The sequence below is a fragment of the Strongylocentrotus purpuratus genome, unplaced genomic scaffold (genome assembly GCF_000002235.5).
Source record: "Strongylocentrotus purpuratus isolate Spur 01 unplaced genomic scaffold, Spur_5.0 spur5_scaffold_6, whole genome shotgun sequence".
In the NCBI taxonomy this organism is placed as follows: domain Eukaryota; kingdom Metazoa; phylum Echinodermata; class Echinoidea; order Camarodonta; family Strongylocentrotidae; genus Strongylocentrotus; species Strongylocentrotus purpuratus.
The window spans coordinates 12,008,530-12,027,186 of NW_022145612.1; the positions used below are offsets into that span (position 1 = coordinate 12,008,530).

An 18,657-nucleotide genomic window follows, 5' to 3' on the forward strand; every position below is an offset into this window, starting at 1 on the left:
CTGAACCCCGCCAAGGGCCCTAAGGCGGTCCCCTGGATGCTCATCTGACCGTTATTAAATATCTTAAACCCCTGAGCTTCCAGGGGCTCTGCTCCCTGGACTCTCCGCCAATAAGGGACCTGCCAGTGTCACAAATAAGGTATCTAAATATGCTTATCTTACCGTAATTTAATGCCTAAAAATCCTGAGCTTCCGGGGGCTCTGCCCCCTGGACCCAACCAAGGGCACTAAGACGGGCCCCTGGATGCTCATCTGACCGTAATTGAATACCAAAACCCCTGAGCTTCCGGGGGCTCTGCCCCCTGGATCCCACTAAGGGCCCTAAGGCGGGCCCCATGGATGCTCATCTGACCGTAATTAAATACCTAAAACCCCTGAGCTTCCGGGGGCTCTGCCTCCTGGACGCCACCAAGGGCCCTAAGGTGGCCCCTGGATGCTCATCTGACCGTAGTTAAATATTAAAACCTCTGAGCTTCTGGGGGATCTCCCCCCCCCCCCTCCCTGGAACACGTAAATGGCCTTAAAGAGGGCCTCTGGATTCTCATCTAACCGTAATTAAATACCTAAAACCCCTGAGCTTCCGGGGGCTCAGCCCGTTGACCCCCTGCCGAGGCTCATGCCCTGGACCCCACGCCAATTTACGCTCTACCTGATCGTTAATACTCCACTTTGAAAAACGTTCCACGGTGCCTGCATATAACGTGTAAGAGTGGTGGTTTATGCAGATTTCTCTTCTGCCCCCCCCCTTCCAAACGTTTTTGCTCAATACGTCACTGCCCCTGGAAGGTGAGCCCCTGGAATGTTTGCCCCCCCCCCCTCCAATCCCAAACTGCTTCCGGCACGCCTGCTAAAGATTAAAGAAAACAATTTACCAATAAGGTGAGGGTCTTTTTCTACAAACGAAATTTGTGACAGCCAAAAGTCTAAATTGAAATTAAAAAATATCGCGAATATTAGTCTTTATTTGCATTGATATCGGCCATTCTTTGAATTTGGTGATTTTGGGTGAATTTACATTTAGAGATTTGTCACATGCCGTTTGGTGATACATTGTTCTGCAGGGACCTGGCAACATTTGATACGGAAGCGGAAACGTGAACCACGAAAGAAAAATAACGGGGTCTGAATGTTAAACAACGAGCAGACCAGAAATCGAATCGGCTGTGTCAGGTAGCCTCATGTTACGTAACGGTTGCTTTCACTGTCCCTGCGACGAGGTCGAACAAAAGCGAAACCAGATTATGATAGTCTAGTAAATGCATACTCGTATTTAGATTCATAATGCTTTTTCTGTCTTTGCTGATGAGTAATGAAACATTAATCTTGTAGCTAAAAAACCTCTCATTTCATTCTACTTAAAGGTCAAATCCATATTAAAGCAATTGTAAGCGTTATTCTGGGACTTTTGACTAAGGAGTAATGGACATGGGGCCTTGAGATGAGTAAATCTAAAGATCTCATTGAAGCGTGTAAATCTCTATTGTACCATAGTCTGCCTTGTGGAAATATATGCTGGTCGATCTTCCTCAACATGCGCAAAAGAGTAAGTCATGTTATAATCACTTCTACTTCAAATATGATCCACTTTCGTAAAACCAGTACTACTGTGAAATACCATATGAACATCTTCAATATTTTCTAAACGGGAAGCTTCAACCTATTTCGTGAGTTAATGGTTAACGGCAACCCTGAAAGTGAAACAGCGAGAGTGCTACACTACTACGTTCGACCAGACCTTGCGAATGTCGTAACACGTACTGATATACGGCCTGGGCCCTATAGTGTATGTAACCAATGGTCATCATTGTTTGACCTCCAGATTCAGCTTGTCTACATATAAAATGCTGGTGGTAAGTTTACATTTTACGTATACTTGTACTTACAGTTCTCTCCTTTTCGTGAGAAATCATTATTGAATCTTTACCATTAGTAATTCCAGATGAACACTGCAAAATGTCAATGTCTACCACGGTCTATATCGAACTTTATAATAGAACTTTGGAAAACGCAGCCCGGTGATTTCAGGCCTATATCATGATCATGTACATGTATACAGTATACTTATTTTTGCTGTCTGTCAATATGATGCATATAGAGATTGGGCCTATGTAAGAGCAGGGAGATGAGAGAGAAAGAAGCTTAAGGAAAAATTTTTGTTAAATATTATTGTATAACCAAGGAGGTAAGACCTCCCAGATACAGATACGAGACTCCTACCACATACTGAGCCATATAGCACCTCCTTGTATTTCTAATACATTTTAGATTTTTACATTTATATTTCGATAACAAAAAAGCCGAGAAAATGTCAACAATTTCCTGGCTCTCTCAACCAAGTTCGGAGGTTAAGTTAAGTTTGGTACATCTCTCTGACAAGTCTCATCTGCACATTATTTTTCTCCTCACGATTCTCGACCATCAACATCGCTTTTCTCGCATCTCTGTACGATCCAACATATTCGTACAGTATGATAAAAAAATCAATACTTTATCTTAATGAACGACTTTTTATTTTGTTGTTTGTTCGCCTATATATACTCCTGTCATTAATTTAATGGTAACAGGGCTGTACCAGACAATAGTCAGCACAATCATTTCTACTGTTTCTACATCCTTGATTACTAAAGATGGCGCTGCAAGAAGACGCCTAACCTGGCAAGTAGGCCAATTTATTAGGAATATTGCATTTTATATGAATGATTTCATCTCAGAACTCCATGTGTATCCTACGTTATTAATGACAAGGACTCCTTTTGTGTAAGTAACTTGCAGAACTTGAAATTATAAACTGAGCGAAATGAATTTGTTATCCCATCTCTCTCTGTATGTTCTTGCCGTCAAGCTGTACTACGAGGTAGCCCAGTCTGTCAATGGGCTAGCTTCGGGTGTTTTTATAGCAATGAATGCTTCTCCATTTACTCAGCCGCCCGATGATTTAGGCCGTAAAGGGTTAACCAGGATGTAGAGTAACCAGAAAATCTAGTAGGCCTATTCGGTTGATGAAATCATTACGTAATCCTCAATACAAAATGCAGGCTGTCTATGGAACCTTACTCGAACATCCGTGTTAATCGTTATTTGACGAAAGACTTACGATTATTGATTACACTCAAATTTAACTAGTTATTACAATGAAATGAATCTCAAAAGAAATGGATAGTAGAAATGATATGCAGGATCAGGATGTTTGTTTTTGAATTCCTATTGAAACGCTTTATTATTATCTTTCCACTTAATGTCATCCTTATTTCCTCCTATTCTGGGTCTTTTCTATTGACTAGTCCAATACGTGGACTCCTGTACTTGTTTAGCACGACTGCTATGATCGTTGATCATACTTAATTTCACAATTATTGTACTATGTTTGAATTTAACCCCTGGAGTAGTGTCATAACTATAATACTATAAGACTTGATGTTTCTTGTCAAATGTATAGTTCAATTATTGTTGATACATGTTTTATACGGTTTGTACAATTCATGAGGATCGGTATATTTTAAAACTAATTAATAGAAGGCTCATTACACATGTTTTTCACCTCATCTTTCTTGATATACTCCTCTTACTTTAACCCTTCCTTTCTTTTTCTTTCATTCTTTCTTCACATTTTGTTGATTCTTGCTCCTTGCTCCTATTCCTCATTCATCCCTTCTTTCTTTCCATACTCATCGAATTTTAGATATAGAGTTTTAATATGATATTTTTATATAAATAATGTCATAGTTCCAAGACTATTGTATTCCAATGGCAATTCAGTTGTAAGACTGTGACGATGGAATTTGTTTAATAAACCCCCCTTCTATATATACACAGGCGTACAGTCATATACATAGGCGTGTTACAAGAGTAGAGGGTGGAATCTTTTTTAAACATCAAATCTCCCATTGAGTTTCTAAAAGTGTTATGTCTAAATTCAAGCGGCAGATCACCTATAATTCGCCTCCGTGACGAATACAATGTCTAGTACTCTAGTACCAAATAATAGTCAGTGCAATCATTTCTAATATTTCTGCATCCTTTATTACTAATTGAGCTTTTACTTAGGCGTGTTAAAAGAGTGGAGGCTGGAAGGCCAAATCTCCCATTACGTTTTTTACATAATTACATGACTTGTGTTATGTCTCGATCAAAGGGGCAGATCACCCAAATCGTCTCCGTAACGAATTCAATGTCTAGTCATTATTACTATAATTATTATAAATCACATTATTATTATTATTGTTATTATTATTATTAATATTATTATTATTATTATTATTATTATTATTATTATTATTATTATTATTATTATTATTATTATTATTATTATTATTATTATTATTATTATTATTATTATTATTATTATTATTATTATTATTATTATTATTATTATTATTATTATTATTATTATTATTATTATTATTATTATTATTATTATTATTTATTATTATTATTATTATTATTATTATTATTATTATTATTATTATTATTATTATTATTATTGTTGTTATTATCATCATTATCAAATACTTTCCTATAATGCGCACCATGCTTTGAGAATGGAACTTTTTGAGTAGTATGAGTTTAGGAGCAATACAACGCTGGAACTCCTGGAAGGGAACGCACCTTTTCTGAAAAATCCTAAACTCTAACAGATATTTTGAGTTGGCTGAGCCAGCACGGATTGGAATATTTTCTAAACCACTAAAGAAACAGAGTAACTGTTGTAATAGCTCTTTGATCGCAAAGGCAAACAAATACGTGTGTATTATCCTGTAGAGTGTAAAATATGTATCTGTATTTGAAATGTTTATTAATCATAATGAACAGAAATGGATTCCTACTAGTCTTCTGATAGTATAGATGATTGGTTATGTTATACATGTAGTGTTATCATGGTGATATTATAGGCCTTTATGTGCTCAGCATTTAATGGTCAGAGTCCATTACATTTAGAAATATGACTAATTCGGATTTTAAATAATTATTTGCAAATTTCGCATTTTGTTGCAAAAGGTTACATGATAGCTTTCACTCCTACTTTGATGTTGCTTGCTGTGAGATGAAATTAAAATGCACGTGATACCCTTTAAAAAGAGAGAATCCACTGTGATGAAAGTGCAATATTTTTCGAAACCAAATAGTGCTATGCGGGTAGAAGAAGATTAGCAAAGAGGAACGATTGCCAAACAAATGTTTGTTCTGTATGCTTATTGGTTCATATGGCTGTATAATATTTTTGATTAACGTTTAATGTCTTTCTGTGAAGAAACATTGGAAATTTAGATACCGAAAATACACCCATAATAAGTACAACGTAGCGATAGAGGGAGTTTGGTTAATGCTCACCAGTGTACTCTGATTATCGACATTATGTCCGGGGGATTCATCCTATTTCATATTTAGGCAAACAGTGCAAATCTAAATATATTTAACGGTAGTATTGGGTTTGCGATCATTTCTACTGAATCCACTATCGTACACAAATAATATGATTCAATTTTTTTTTACTTACAGCTACCCCCCCCCCCGAAAAGAATAAAATAAAGACATAAAATACTCGTTTCTCAGCATTGGTAACAATGGAAACGAGATGGATAGTCTACATTCAGCCCTCATTTGATACCCCAAACAAAAATGGCCATTCCTCCTCTATTTCTTCTTCTTCTTTCTTCCTTCTTCTTCTTTCTTCTTCTTTCTTCCTTCCTTCCTTCCTTCTTTTTAATTATATTATACGTTTGCTTCGGGACCTAAGTGAATAATGTAAAAGTAATTATAAAGCTTAGAGTCCCGCCATCACGTTAACACGAGGATGTACATGTACGTGCGTGTGATTGGTATTTTTATTTTTTACCATAAAACAAATATACAACCTGTAGATGTACATCATCGTTGGTTTACAACATTTTAGTTCAAGTTAAAATTTTATTTACACATCTGATTTTAGGAAACACAAGTACAATTTATATGCATATATATATATATATATATATACATTAAAAAACGTTAAAATGAAACATCTTCAATTTAAATCATAATTTGGTGAGAAAAAAAAACAAAGGCCAATGGCCTATCAAGGCTATTCCCAGAGATAATACAATTTACATAAAACGTTTCTTAAATGTACTAAAAATGAGATAGAAATACAGAGATTAAAAATAACACAAAGCATCAATATACCGAATTAAACCAGACAAATCCATTACAACAACAATAAAAGAAAAGGAAAGGCATTTTATGTAGAAAATAATCCTAGTTATACACATTCATATACGAGATATTTCTTGAGCTTTCTTTTGAAAATTGATACTGTTGGGCATATTTGAAGTTCTTTGGGCAATTTGTTCCATAATTTTGGTCCGGCATAAATAACTGTCGTTCTTGAGAAATCATAAGTAAACATTGGCAGATGGAAAAGATTTGATTGACAAGTTTCATAATTAGTCACATTTCTATTACAAATAATCATCTAGAATCTTTGGAAGTATACTTGTAGAGTAAGAACAAATAAAGATACCAATCTGTTGCTTATGTATCGGTCACTCGAAATTTCAGAACAGAAGGGACAAAGGAGAGAAAACAAGTTTTATTCTCGCTTTCAGGAGATTCATTGAATCACCCTCTGTCTCTCTCTCATTGAAGTTATGTTGTTTTAAGAACAATAGCTCCTTTCCTTACCGGCCCTAGGTATTTCATAACATGTGAATGAAATAATTTGTAACATGGCACTTGAAGATTTATGCATTAAATTTGATTACATTACGATAATGGCCTATATAATTATGTCGGGCAGGCACAGTGCAGTGCATGCCGACTTCGGTGGTAGCGGTCAAGAGAGTCATGATAATGATAATGGACCACCATTTGAACTCTTTTAGCGAGAAAAACAAACGGCTTGAGCGGTTAGGTATCACTGTGCCTACCAACACTAGAGAATTTTTAAAAAATGAACAGAAAGTGTACCATCTCCATTTTACGAAATACCGGACCCGCCCCTGAAGAGCGCATGTTATCTTAATAATAACTGGATTAAAATCGACAGACTGGAGTTAATCTATTTTATTTTTTGAAGAGATAAGATTATTCTTTGCCATGAAGCATTGTTAACCCTATCTTGCAATTCAATTTAATTTCAGTGAACACGGGATTTTGTTTCCACGAGAAGGTCGACGTCTTCATTATTCTGATCTTCTCAACCTGTCTTCTTCAAAGTCATCAAGCAAACGAATCAACGATGAATCCCAACGGCCGGGTAAAGACGAGCAGGCCTGACGCTACACCTTCTGCCAACCAAACTTCACCGGGAAAACATGTCAAGTCGACTATCTTACCGCTGTGCTGTCTGGTGGTTGTGCTCTGTATCTATCTCCCGACGAGGACCAAATTCGCCACGCCCATAGTAGAACCAGTGCCTAGCCCCAGAATAACCAGGTATAACACATTTAAGATTTATTATATAATAATTATGTAAGGCCTATACAACTTAGTTATTCATACCATTACAAAGTTTTGTAATATCTCAAGTATATGAAAACTTCATTTGTCCCGATTTAGTAAAAATGTGACATCTAATTCGTCCAGTCCACCTTTCATTCTGGAGTAACGAAAAACACAAAAACCTCATATAATTATAGAAAGGCTATAAATATTTATGTTATTAACTTACTGTATATTTATGTGTGAGCCAATTCAATCAAGCCTGTTATTACACACGCTCGTTATTAACGCAATATTAGCACCGTTCATTTTTCATTTCCATTTTGTAAAACACTCTCTCAAGACCGCTACTTGCGCCCTCTATATAGCCAACAATGCCTAAGTGATGACCGCTGATCCCCATGGTCCCCTCTTTCTTCTGTTAAATTTAGAGCTAATTTGATGAGAAAACCACCTGCCAGTGACCAGTAGGGAGTTCTTATCCCTCTACCTGGCCAAACTAGCGCAGGCAGGCTTTAAAGGAAACCTAACCCCAATAAATAACTTTAGATGTTCTGAGAGATTTATTATATTCTTGCCCATTAATCTACAAGATCCTCCACCAAAGTGTATGAGAGAGGCATAACAAGAGAATAATGAACAGTTTCTATAAGCACGACATGGACATCGCCAATTTCCTGATAAGTGACGTACCATGTGAAGTCGTTTATCATTAATGTATTAAAAATGGATGCTTCCTTCTCAGATGTGTGTGATGATGGTTTTTCATTCACCTGCTATTATCCTTTGTACTATTATTGCCAGAACGCAAATTACATAAATAAGTCAGTGCTCTTCTGGGGTGAAGGTTTGGCATAAATAATTGGATGAACAATTCTGATAACCATTTTAACTTTCCACCTCTCCCCAGATTTCACCCGTTGATCGAGGGATCTGGTCTAAAGACAGACTCATCAAAAAACGAAAGCAGTTTGACGTTTTCCACTGCAGATGCATCACCAAGCCTTACAAGAAGTTTGTCCAGAACATCGATCGTCACCCAAGCTAGTCCAGATCTCACTACATCCAGTCCTCCGGACCCACAACACAGTTGTAATCCCGTGGAAAGGATAGTCTACGTCAAAACGCACAAGACGGGCTCCACAACCACTGCATCCATATTGGAGCGATTTGGATACCTGCGTAATTTGAGTTTCGCCATGGGTAAAGGAGGTCATATCATATCAAACGAGCAATTGTTCAAACGATCAATGCTATACCAAATCCCGAACAGAACTCGGCAAGATTTCGACATGCTTGTAAACCATGTTCGATATAACAGGAATGAAATGGATGTTGCCGTGCCAGGGGCCAAGTATGTCACCATTATAAGAGATCCCGTGACCCAGCTTGAGTCGGCCTTCGGGTATTTTGAGATGGGCAATCACCTTAAAATTGTTTCGAAAAACCCGTTTGAGACTTTCATGTCTCAGCCACAGAAGTACTACGCAATGAAAACGTACTTCTGGACAAGGAGTAGAAATGGACAGATTTATGATTTGGGTTTCGACCACGAAAACGATGAAAATGTAGCAAAAATTCAGGAAAAAATCGACAAGCTCTCCAAAGAGATAGATCTGGTTATGATCACTGAATATTTCGAAGAGTCGCTCATTCTTTTACGAAAGCTTATGTGTTGGGATTATTCAGACATTCTCTACATCTCAAATGGGATCCGTAGTAAAAGTCACAGATTCGCTGTCAACCAAGACATGGCGAATAAAATCAGAGCATGGAGCGCGGCTGATGTCATGCTCTACGAACACTTCAATCGAACATTTTGGAAAAAGGTGGATGAATACGGACCAAGCTTCCAAGAAGATTTGGCGCATTTTAGAGAAATCGAAACAAATGCTATGAATATGTGTATTAATTTGAAGAAGAATAACACCGGGGATAAGAGAGAAGATAAACTCACGTTGAAGAATAATTCTGCGTTCTGTCAAGACCTTATTCGCGCTGACGTACCTTATACGTCTTTGATTCGAAAGGGTATGGTGCGTCGTGCTGCAGAGGAAGCAGCGAAGAGATCAACACCTTGATATAATATTCACCTCTTTGATACTTTATTTATTATAGGTGCCTTCTGTTATTTATCATCAACTCGTGGGTAGGCTGAGAATGAGAGAATGTCATAACAATGATTGGTGTATCATTATGCGGACATGACTACAATGTGTCAATGAAGATAATGTAACGCCGCATCTCAGCCGTGTGCAATCCAGTCACAAACAGTGTATACCTACATGTACAAACAAATTAGATCTGTTGGTGAGTGAAAATACCACGAGTCCAATTTAGGATTAGACGCCATTTATGATACAAGGATTTATTATGCTGAATATTTTCATCTAGGTTTCAACTCGTTAAGGGGCATGTGATAGACATCAACCCTACTTCTGGCAGAAACTCTTTATAATACATGTAAATACAGGTAATGCTGAACATTCTCCGCAAGGTTTCAACCCGTTACTTTTTTTCGCTACATGAGCTTAAATGTTTTGGTCACTGTCATGGCCCTAATGACAGCCTCCACCGTACTGTGCCATTCAGTCGTCCATTTCTTTTTATCATGGTTTTGTCCAACCCACCTCCCCCCATAGTGTGAGCCTCTCCGGCTCCCGATCTGATATGCCTCTTGCATGTGCATGGGCGTATTTCACTTGCGTTAGTACACCCCCCCCCCCCCCGCCACTCAGTGTTATTAAGGGTAGGCATTATGCATGTTCCCTCCCTTTGAAAGCACACCCCTGAGACCCCTCCTATATCCAGTGTGTAAAGTCAATACGGGCCGGACTTTACTGGAGATTTTTTGGAACGAATGCGGTCCCTCGGACCTGGGGGGGGGGGGGGGGGGGGGTAGTAGGTGGTTCTGATATTTGCACGTGCTTTATATACCATCATCACGCTCATAATTTTGGCGCGTCAAAATATCGCATCAGTCGCTGACACAGTCCATTTTATGACTTGCAAATGACTTGAAGTACCTTGAAGTACCTTCAAACAAAGTACACTGAGACAATTACGATAATCAGTAAATCAAAGGTCAGAGCCTTCATAATATCCGGGGGGGGGGGGGAGGGGGTACTCAGATTGGGTTTGGACTGGTGTGCCGCTCAAGCCTCGAAACCCCTACCCATTATTAGGAGTCATTTGGGGCATTTTCTTCGAGAAAAAAAAAATCCAATTTTAATGGTATTTTTGTTAAAAGTGGGACCTATGTTTAGGGATTTTTGTGAAAAAGTTATCCATTAGAGCGGCACACCCCGTCTGTCCTAATATGTGAGTATCCCCCCCCCCCCGGGTATAATTTACCCTATGCATTTTGGAGAAATACGACATCGTGACCAATGCCGTACTCTTTTTTTTTTCAAGCGGAATTCGGGACATTTAGCCATATGAATGTCTCTTGACTCCACGAGTTCTCTCTTCATGTTTGTCCAGAACATAAATGGCGCCCGCTCCGTCAAGAAGTTCATTTACTTATCTCTCAACGACTACGGTAGTAGTAATGTTGTGCATGTCCTTTTTTCCCCGACGTGGGACATTTTATGGTTGTTGGCAGAGGCGGCGGACCCGGGGGGAGCAGGGGTCACAGTGTCCTCACTTTTTCAAGTGCCCCCTTTTAATTCTAATAGATGCACGTTCCGCGTTCTTATACCACCTCTGATAAAGTGCCTCCTTCAACAATGATAATTGCCCTTATTCAAATCTAACTGAGGTTTACTTTAACAAGTGCCCTTTTCCTTTGTAATAAGTGCCCCTTTACCACCTGATAAGTGTCCCCTTTTATGTTGGCACGTGCCCCCCCCCCTTTCTGTCTAATATGTGCCCTTTTTACTACTGATAATGCCAAATCCCCCTTTTTTATTTTAAATAAAAGCCCCTTGCCCTTCTCATAAATGCCTCTATTGAAATTTCATATGTGCCTTTTTCATTAGACAAGTGCACATTTTCATTCTCACAAGTACCCCTATTCATCTCAGATAAATGCCCCTTTTCAGGTACAAGAAGTTACCCTTACCACCTCTGATAAGTACCTTTCACCTCTTATAATAACCTATTTAAAATCTTAGTGGTGCCCTTTAACAAGTGCCTCTTTTCCTTTGTATGCCCCCTTTTCATCTCCGGTGAGTGCCCTAATTCAAATTTGAGAGGTGCTCCCTTTAACTTGTAATAAGTGCCCCTTTTCATTTGAAATAAATGCCAATTTTCGTTGCCATAAGTGCTTTGTAGGTGCTCCTTTTTTTTCTAGAGAGTGCCCTCTTTTGTTGGTGTCCCCTTCCCCACTTTGAAAGACGCTCCGCCGCCCCGGTTGCTGTTTTGGGGTGGTGGTAGTAGGGAGGGGGGGGGGGGGGGGAGGTGTTAGAGAATGATGTTGATCCCGTTATATAATATGTTTCAAGGTAGGGATAAATGATTGGTTGATGGGCATGCAGTGTACTCCCTTTCTGCATTTCGAAACTTTAGGATCTCAATAGTACCCATTAAACAAACTTTTTCTGTTAAGTAAGGTATTTGCCAGAAGAAAGCGTTTTGTATCATAATATTAACTCTAAAATACTCGGTACTTGAACTGCTCTGAAATGTTGTATGGTATTTATTCGCCTTTATTTATTCAATGTACCTCATATATTAATGCCGTTATATGAATAGGGGGTTCTGATCATTTATATTTCGATTTTTTTTGATGGAGTACAATAACAAGCATTTTCTCTTAATTCGAAATAGTATATTATAGGTTTGCGATCATGAATGTGGAGAAGGTGAAATGTTGTGTAATATCTGCTCTATATATCCGTTGTACTATCGTGTAATTTATGGAGGGACTTATTATACAATATTCCGACTAATGGAGAAAATCAGTTTCACGTGGAAATTTTGATTACGTTCACAAGGGTTAGTGTAAACAGTGAAGTACAATGTATTAGTTGCCTACGTCCTGCGTAGAAATTTATGGCAATGGCAAACAAATTCTGATGTTCAATGTAATGTGCTTTGTTTAATGTAATGTGCTTTGTTTAATGTAATGATATGATTTTGTACATGTACTGGGTGATATATTTTAATGAGGTCAAAACGAGTAATTTGAAAAATAACAATGATAATGACTAGGATAAATATAAATTTGATGTTGTTTATACACAAGCTAGACAAATCGGTATAAATATCTGTAAAGCGCTTAGAGGCATCGTCGACATAATATTACCAAGAACATTATCATTATTATTACTAATACCGCTCTTTCTGTAGACCCTACAATTATTATTACTACAGCAAGCATCGCCTGGTCCCCATTTTGCACTAGGTTCAAGAGGGAGAAATATTAGCGAAATAACTTGTCCAAGGATGTAAGGGCAGTAAGCACTGAGCAAGGATCAGATGCAGGACCTCACGAATGAAAGTTTTTTTTTTAATCATCGGTATACCACAGTCCTCCCTCTATTGTGTACAGGATAGTTCGATTGTCGATGGAAAACGGCGATCGGTTACATCAGATTGCACATTGTTAAAATGGAAAAGGGTAAAACTAATAATGCGGTTCCGATAAAATTGTAAACCTTTCTCTCCTTCTCCCCCTCCTATCCCCTCCCTCTTTTCCCTTTCGTATATCTTTTGTAACCGGGCAATAATCATGTTTTTTTTCACTGAGGTCAAAGCTATATGTCGACTTTTTCAATGAATTCTATTCGTATCTAGTCAAAGTGCACAACATATCTTAACAATAATAAATTATATCTTTTTCTCTCATACATTTTGATTTTGTTCATTTTTATATTTGTTTTAATTCATAAGTAGAGATTGTTTTCATGTAGCTGTGGTATATCAATCAGAAGAGAGTATATCCTTCCACGTTACTCGTACTGATTGATAAGCTTGGTATTCTTCACAGTCCTTATAACACAAGGCCTACGAAAAAAATATTTAGGTGCCAAAACATGGTCGGTCGGTCGGAAATCTTTTTTTTTTTAACTTTTTTTTTCTTCTCCCTCTTTGGGCTGATATTTCTCAGCTTTGAATGCTTTAATTTTTTTTTCTCTAAAAAAAGGTTAAAAAAAAAACTTTTTAAAAAAAGCCGACCGTAGATTCCAAGATTTTTGAGTCGGCCGCCAAGGGCAATACACCATCTTTTTTTAAAGGCCCAATTGCAGTTATTTTCTATAAATCAACTCAGGCAATTTCAATAGCCTGTCCCATGCATAGACATCATCTTTAGGTCTTCATACGTCATTGCCGTGTTCGCACATTTCAATAGGTCAGCACAAAGCTATTGACATTTCGTTCGGTTGATTTTTGGAAAGTAGTTTCTATAGGGTTTTATTAAAAGGTATGAGTGTGAGGGCATGTGGTTGCGTGTCTGTTCGCAAATGTGAGTGTGGGTGTATGAGTAGGAATGAAAGTGTTTGTGTTTGATTTCCACGTCATAGATTCGATTTTCCGTATTGCTCTAACCCCTCCCGTACTCCCCCGTCTTCCTGTCTCCCCCCTCTCTCTCTCTCTCTCTCTCTCTCTCTCTTTCTCTCTCTCTCTCTACCTCTCTCCCCTATATCTCTGTCCTCATCCTAAACCCCCTTTATCTCTTAAAGGTAAAGACCAGTATTGGCAACGCCCCAATTTCAAAAAATGAAATGGAAGCTCTCATTACCAATCATGTGAAAGAATATGTTTTGACTAATACATGATGATAAAAAATTTGCCGGGAAACCGCCTACTAATTCATATATTTGGTAAATTTATTTCTCTCATGGTCTGGTGAGAGAGATAGGGTAGTCCCATATACATCTTTCTGTGTATAGTGCTTGTAACTTTACGAAGAATGGGCCAAATTTCTTATCATTTTGATGATTCCAGAACCTTGCAGATGCTAGATGCTAGATGATCAACCTTTTCTGATCGATTCCACAACGTTTCTTTCACAATGCAATCGCATGACCATTACTGGTCTTTACCTTTAACCCCTCTTTCTCTAATATCTCCCTCCTTTTCACTCCCTTACTCTCATGAACCCCCTCTACTCTATTCCCTCTCTTTTTAATTACATCTTGTCTCCCCTCCCTCTCTCTGTCTCTCTCTGTCTCTCTCTCTCTCTTCTTTTTTCCTCTCTCTCTCTCTGTCTCTCTCTCTCTCTCTTACACAGGTCAATATTGGCTATGCAGATTATCCAGTACGAGGCCTTTCAAGATATCAACTTTGGGCAATTTTAAAACCATATTGCAATTGCTGTTCGGTTTGAGTAATGCGCTATTCTAATCTTGGCACGATTCAATAGAGTGACACACCAAACTACTGAACGTGCCTTAGGATGACTTTTCGTAAGTCTCTTATACCTGTTTAGATTTTACATCCCCCCGACGATTGTGTGTCAACTTCTTTTTTTTTTTAATGAGTGTATTCATTTTATTTACAGAAAGACAGTTTTCTGTACTACGGGATAAACAGATCGAGAATTAGCGTTGGGTATATCGGTGGTCTAGGATGATATAGTCCGCCTTTATAAAATGGACTATACTCTTCGTAACGTATGCTCAAAGCCTTATTGGTGTTAAATATGTGCTTAAAGATAAACTAGAGTTCTGGTAAATGTGGAAATTAATTTTTCACAGAATCCAACGAAACTAACATTGAATGTTCAAGATTACAAATAAATGACATGTGCCAAACAATTTTGTTGGAAAATATATAGAGGCTGTGTAATGAGCATAGAAAGAAAAGGAAATCCGGGTAAGTAGGCTCGACACCCATGTGCTTAACACAGATCACTATGTGCAAATGGGACTTGGGTGTTTTTATCGGAGATAATGTCCAGTAAGTTGTTGTGCGTTCGTTTTTATTTCACTGGCTCAAAAACCAATCTACTGCAGTATAAACAATCGAGAATAAATAATTTTCTCTTACCAGAGCTCAAAATTAGCTTCATTTAAGTAATTGAGTTAACGCCTTGCTAACTCCAAACTGACGATAATATCTCGTTTTATAAAAATGCTTTGCTCTTTGTTGTATTGTTAATGCACCTTCTCTTTATCACTTTCTCTTACTTGCCTCAAGCCGGTTGCCATCATTTTCAGATATACATCTTCTCTCAACATTCATATACCCCCTGCGTTTAACAAGGACTTCTTGTATTTCTTTTGGTCATACATGTATATCAAGCGTTTTCTGAATGCATCATAATATTAGTGTAACAGCTAATGCCTAAACCCCATGTATTTATACTAAGAATTGCCAATGACTACAACTGTTCATCTTCTTCTTTCAGACCATACATGATGTCAGCTGCATGCGATGCGTCATTTTGCTGAGTGACGTAGGACTGCGTCACCGACTTGTGCGTCTTGGTCTCGCCATCTTAGAATGATGTCTTCCCGGAATTGAATGAAAACGAATCAGAAATGAAAATCGCTTTGTATTACTAGTATATTGGGGTACTTGCCTTTACAGGCTTGATTACCACGTATAATGACGCAATCAAAATGACGCCTCTTGAGGAAGGGGCATTAGTTTCCGACGAACGCCAATCTTCACATATCTGTGAGATCATCGAATAAGATATAATCTTTAGCTTCATACGTTGAATTGCTGAACTTCTCTTCATCTTGTTTGCTCTTCGTCGAAGTACGATTAATAAACTTATATGTCAGATTAAAAGTGTATTGACACATTTCCTGTTTTTTATAATTCCTAGCGTAAACCCCCTTTTCACATGACTTTAATAACGGAGAAAGACACACAGGAAGTCTAGAATCAGGCAAGCTTTAGGCGAGCTAAGGAAAACAATAACTCTTAGTTCACTAACACGTCATCTACGTCGATACTTATTTTAAAACAAATATCCTGAACTCACTTAATTCAAGTGGGAACAAAATGTTGAAACCTGTTAACAGTTGTCTCGAAAGTTAGTAAAACAGATTGACGTAATTTCTATTTTGTTGTTGTTGTATACTTTAATGTCAAAGCACTTTGTTGATAGAGCAAACCAGAATGTGGTGGGTTTTCTTTCACATGGCCCCTTTATTTCCTTGCTTCATACTACTTCTATGACGTCACTTTTGCCATGCCTATATTCGTGCTCATTGATTACTATAGAGGTATACATTACACCCAAGTTCAGGTTCAGATTTTGTGCAATGAGGTATATAAGAGCCTTTCACATATGAATGCATATCTACCGAGTTTGTCAAAAATATCTGATGAATAACAGAAGATATGATTTTTTTTAGGGGGGTTGGGGTGGAGGGGGGGGGGGAGGGCTAACACCTTGTGCCCAAATACCAACTCCTAACTTCTATATTTTGCGAGCAAGATAACGTTTTATTACATTTAATCATAGTGTATCCAGTATTGATGGATTGTGCATCAAGTTCAGAAACTTTCAGATTGTAATGTTAGCATAAAGGATTACTAGAGCAGCGTTTTCCATTTTTGTTAGTGACGGCCCCCTTTTTTCAGGTATAAAAGCGGGGGGGGGGGGTCGAGGGTATTGTCCCTTCCCAAAGTATCTTCATCTTAAATCAATTTATGTCCTTGATAATGATACTGATACTCCATGGCATGGTTGAATTCACGCTTGATTGAAAATTACGACCTCAACTTAAATATCAATATTCGTAACTACAATAAAAATACACCTATCGGTTTTATAAATTGTATTGTGTATGTTTTTTCTTCTGCATTTGTATATCATTGAACTAAATGAGTGTCGAACATTTTGTCATTCATATCTTTCTGTTTATCATGGGTGGTATACACAACTTTAAAGTCTATTGTATACTATATAAACTTATATCATTGTTCATCCAATTATACTTAAGGGACAGTTATGGATGTTGGACGTTCATTAATTAACATCGTAGGGCATAACGAATCCGTTATTCTTTATACAAAATAATGCGAGTTATATTCTCGAACGATATGTAGCGTGTGTGCATTAAACATTACACTACTCTTCTGTATTGCAGTGTGTGTGAGTTTGTAAATGTGTGTGTGCAAATCAGGTAGACTTGGCATCGATTCATGCTAGTCTCTCCATTTGCACAGGGATCCTCTTCCCCGTTAACTTACATTTTGTTAGGTTTGCCGATGACTTGTGCGGAAACCAGTCATTATGGGTTCCTAGGCTGTTGTTTCTCGTCAACTGCGTAGGGGTTCCATGGAGTTAAAGGGATATAATCGAGCACTTTCATCCGTTGTATATGTATGTTTTCGAATAGCATAGTATATTTAATATGAAGTGCGATGTAATTTTACAAATCATTATCTCGATGGCGTGATTCCCTCAAATGAATGGAAACTGTGCAAGTATCATGTCCTTTTTCACAAGATGCTGTTTTTAGGAAAGAAACTACGTATAGACAAGCAGTAAATATAGTGAATGTAAATGTAAATGTAAATATAGTGAGTGTAAATGTATTTATTCCTGTTATTTTCTGCAAAATCCAAAACCATCTGTGGCTCGGGAGCTAGCGGATGGGGGGGGGGGGGGAGCTGAAGGAAAATATTATATTAGGAGACATTTTAATGAAATATCATATTGTGAGACATTTTAATTTATGACGCATGTTATTCATACGATTGTGCCGGTAACTTGATTTCTTCAATCGTTAAGAGTTCATTTTACTGTAGAAGTGTTGCCTTAATTATATCTCGCATTTATAATTATGAAATATGAATGTAAATGTATTTATTCCTGTTATTTTCTGCAAAATCCAAAACAATCTGTGGATCGGGAGCTAGCGGATGGGAGGGGGGGGGAACTGACGAAAAATACTATATTATATTATGAGACATTTTAATTTATGACCATGTTAAATGTAGGCAATAGGAAATTGAGGGGCACATGCACAATATAAATAATTATCCATATTTATGTACATAGTTTTCTATTGTTAAATGTTATATTGTATTTTCTATCATTTGTATTTTCACTGTCAAAAAAGTCATTGGAAGCAAAATTTCAATGTAATGTTTGCATGCATGGACCAATAAAATAATCTTGAATCTTGAATCTTGAATCTATATGCCTAAACAAATAACCTGAGAGACAATCAAAGCGTTGCCGTAATGTGTAATAAACTATACAAATGGGAATATTGTTATATTAACAAATACGGAAAATATTTTCATCTTCACAAACTGTTTTGCTATAGAGGCTATATAGTGAGTAATTGGTATCCAATATGGAATGATGATATGCCCCCCGCAGGT

The 18,657-nt window shown here is 37.6% G+C and overlaps 1 protein-coding gene and 1 long non-coding RNA gene across 2 annotated transcripts; both read left to right on the forward strand.

Moving 5' to 3' along the window:
* Nucleotides 1–1,370: 1,370 nt before the first annotated feature.
* LOC115918280 (galactosylceramide sulfotransferase-like) lies at nucleotides 1,371–13,208 on the forward strand. Its single transcript, XM_030972333.1, has 3 exons — nucleotides 1,371–1,850; nucleotides 7,116–7,410; nucleotides 8,327–13,208. Exons 2-3 carry the CDS (start codon nucleotides 7,214–7,216, stop codon nucleotides 9,495–9,497), a joined length of 1,368 nt encoding a protein of 455 aa, XP_030828193.1. The 5' UTR covers nucleotides 1,371–1,850; nucleotides 7,116–7,213; the 3' UTR covers nucleotides 9,498–13,208.
* A 1,357-nt stretch (nucleotides 13,209–14,565) lies between these two features.
* On the forward strand, nucleotides 14,566–16,177 carry LOC115929994. Its single transcript, XR_004066788.1, has 2 exons — nucleotides 14,566–14,768; nucleotides 15,713–16,177. It is a non-coding gene; the product is annotated as an uncharacterized LOC115929994 (long non-coding RNA).
* Nucleotides 16,178–18,657: the final 2,480 nt, after the last annotated feature.

Bases quoted from the DNA above. Each gene is read 5' to 3' on its own strand.
- LOC115918280 (XM_030972333.1), top strand. From the start codon at position 7,214: ATGAATCCCAACGGCCGGGTAAAGACGAGCAGGCCTGACGCTACACCT. The intron at 7,411-8,326 runs GTATAACACATT...ACCTCTCCCCAG, and splicing joins CCTAGCCCCAGAATAACCAG to ATTTCACCCGTTGATCGAGG.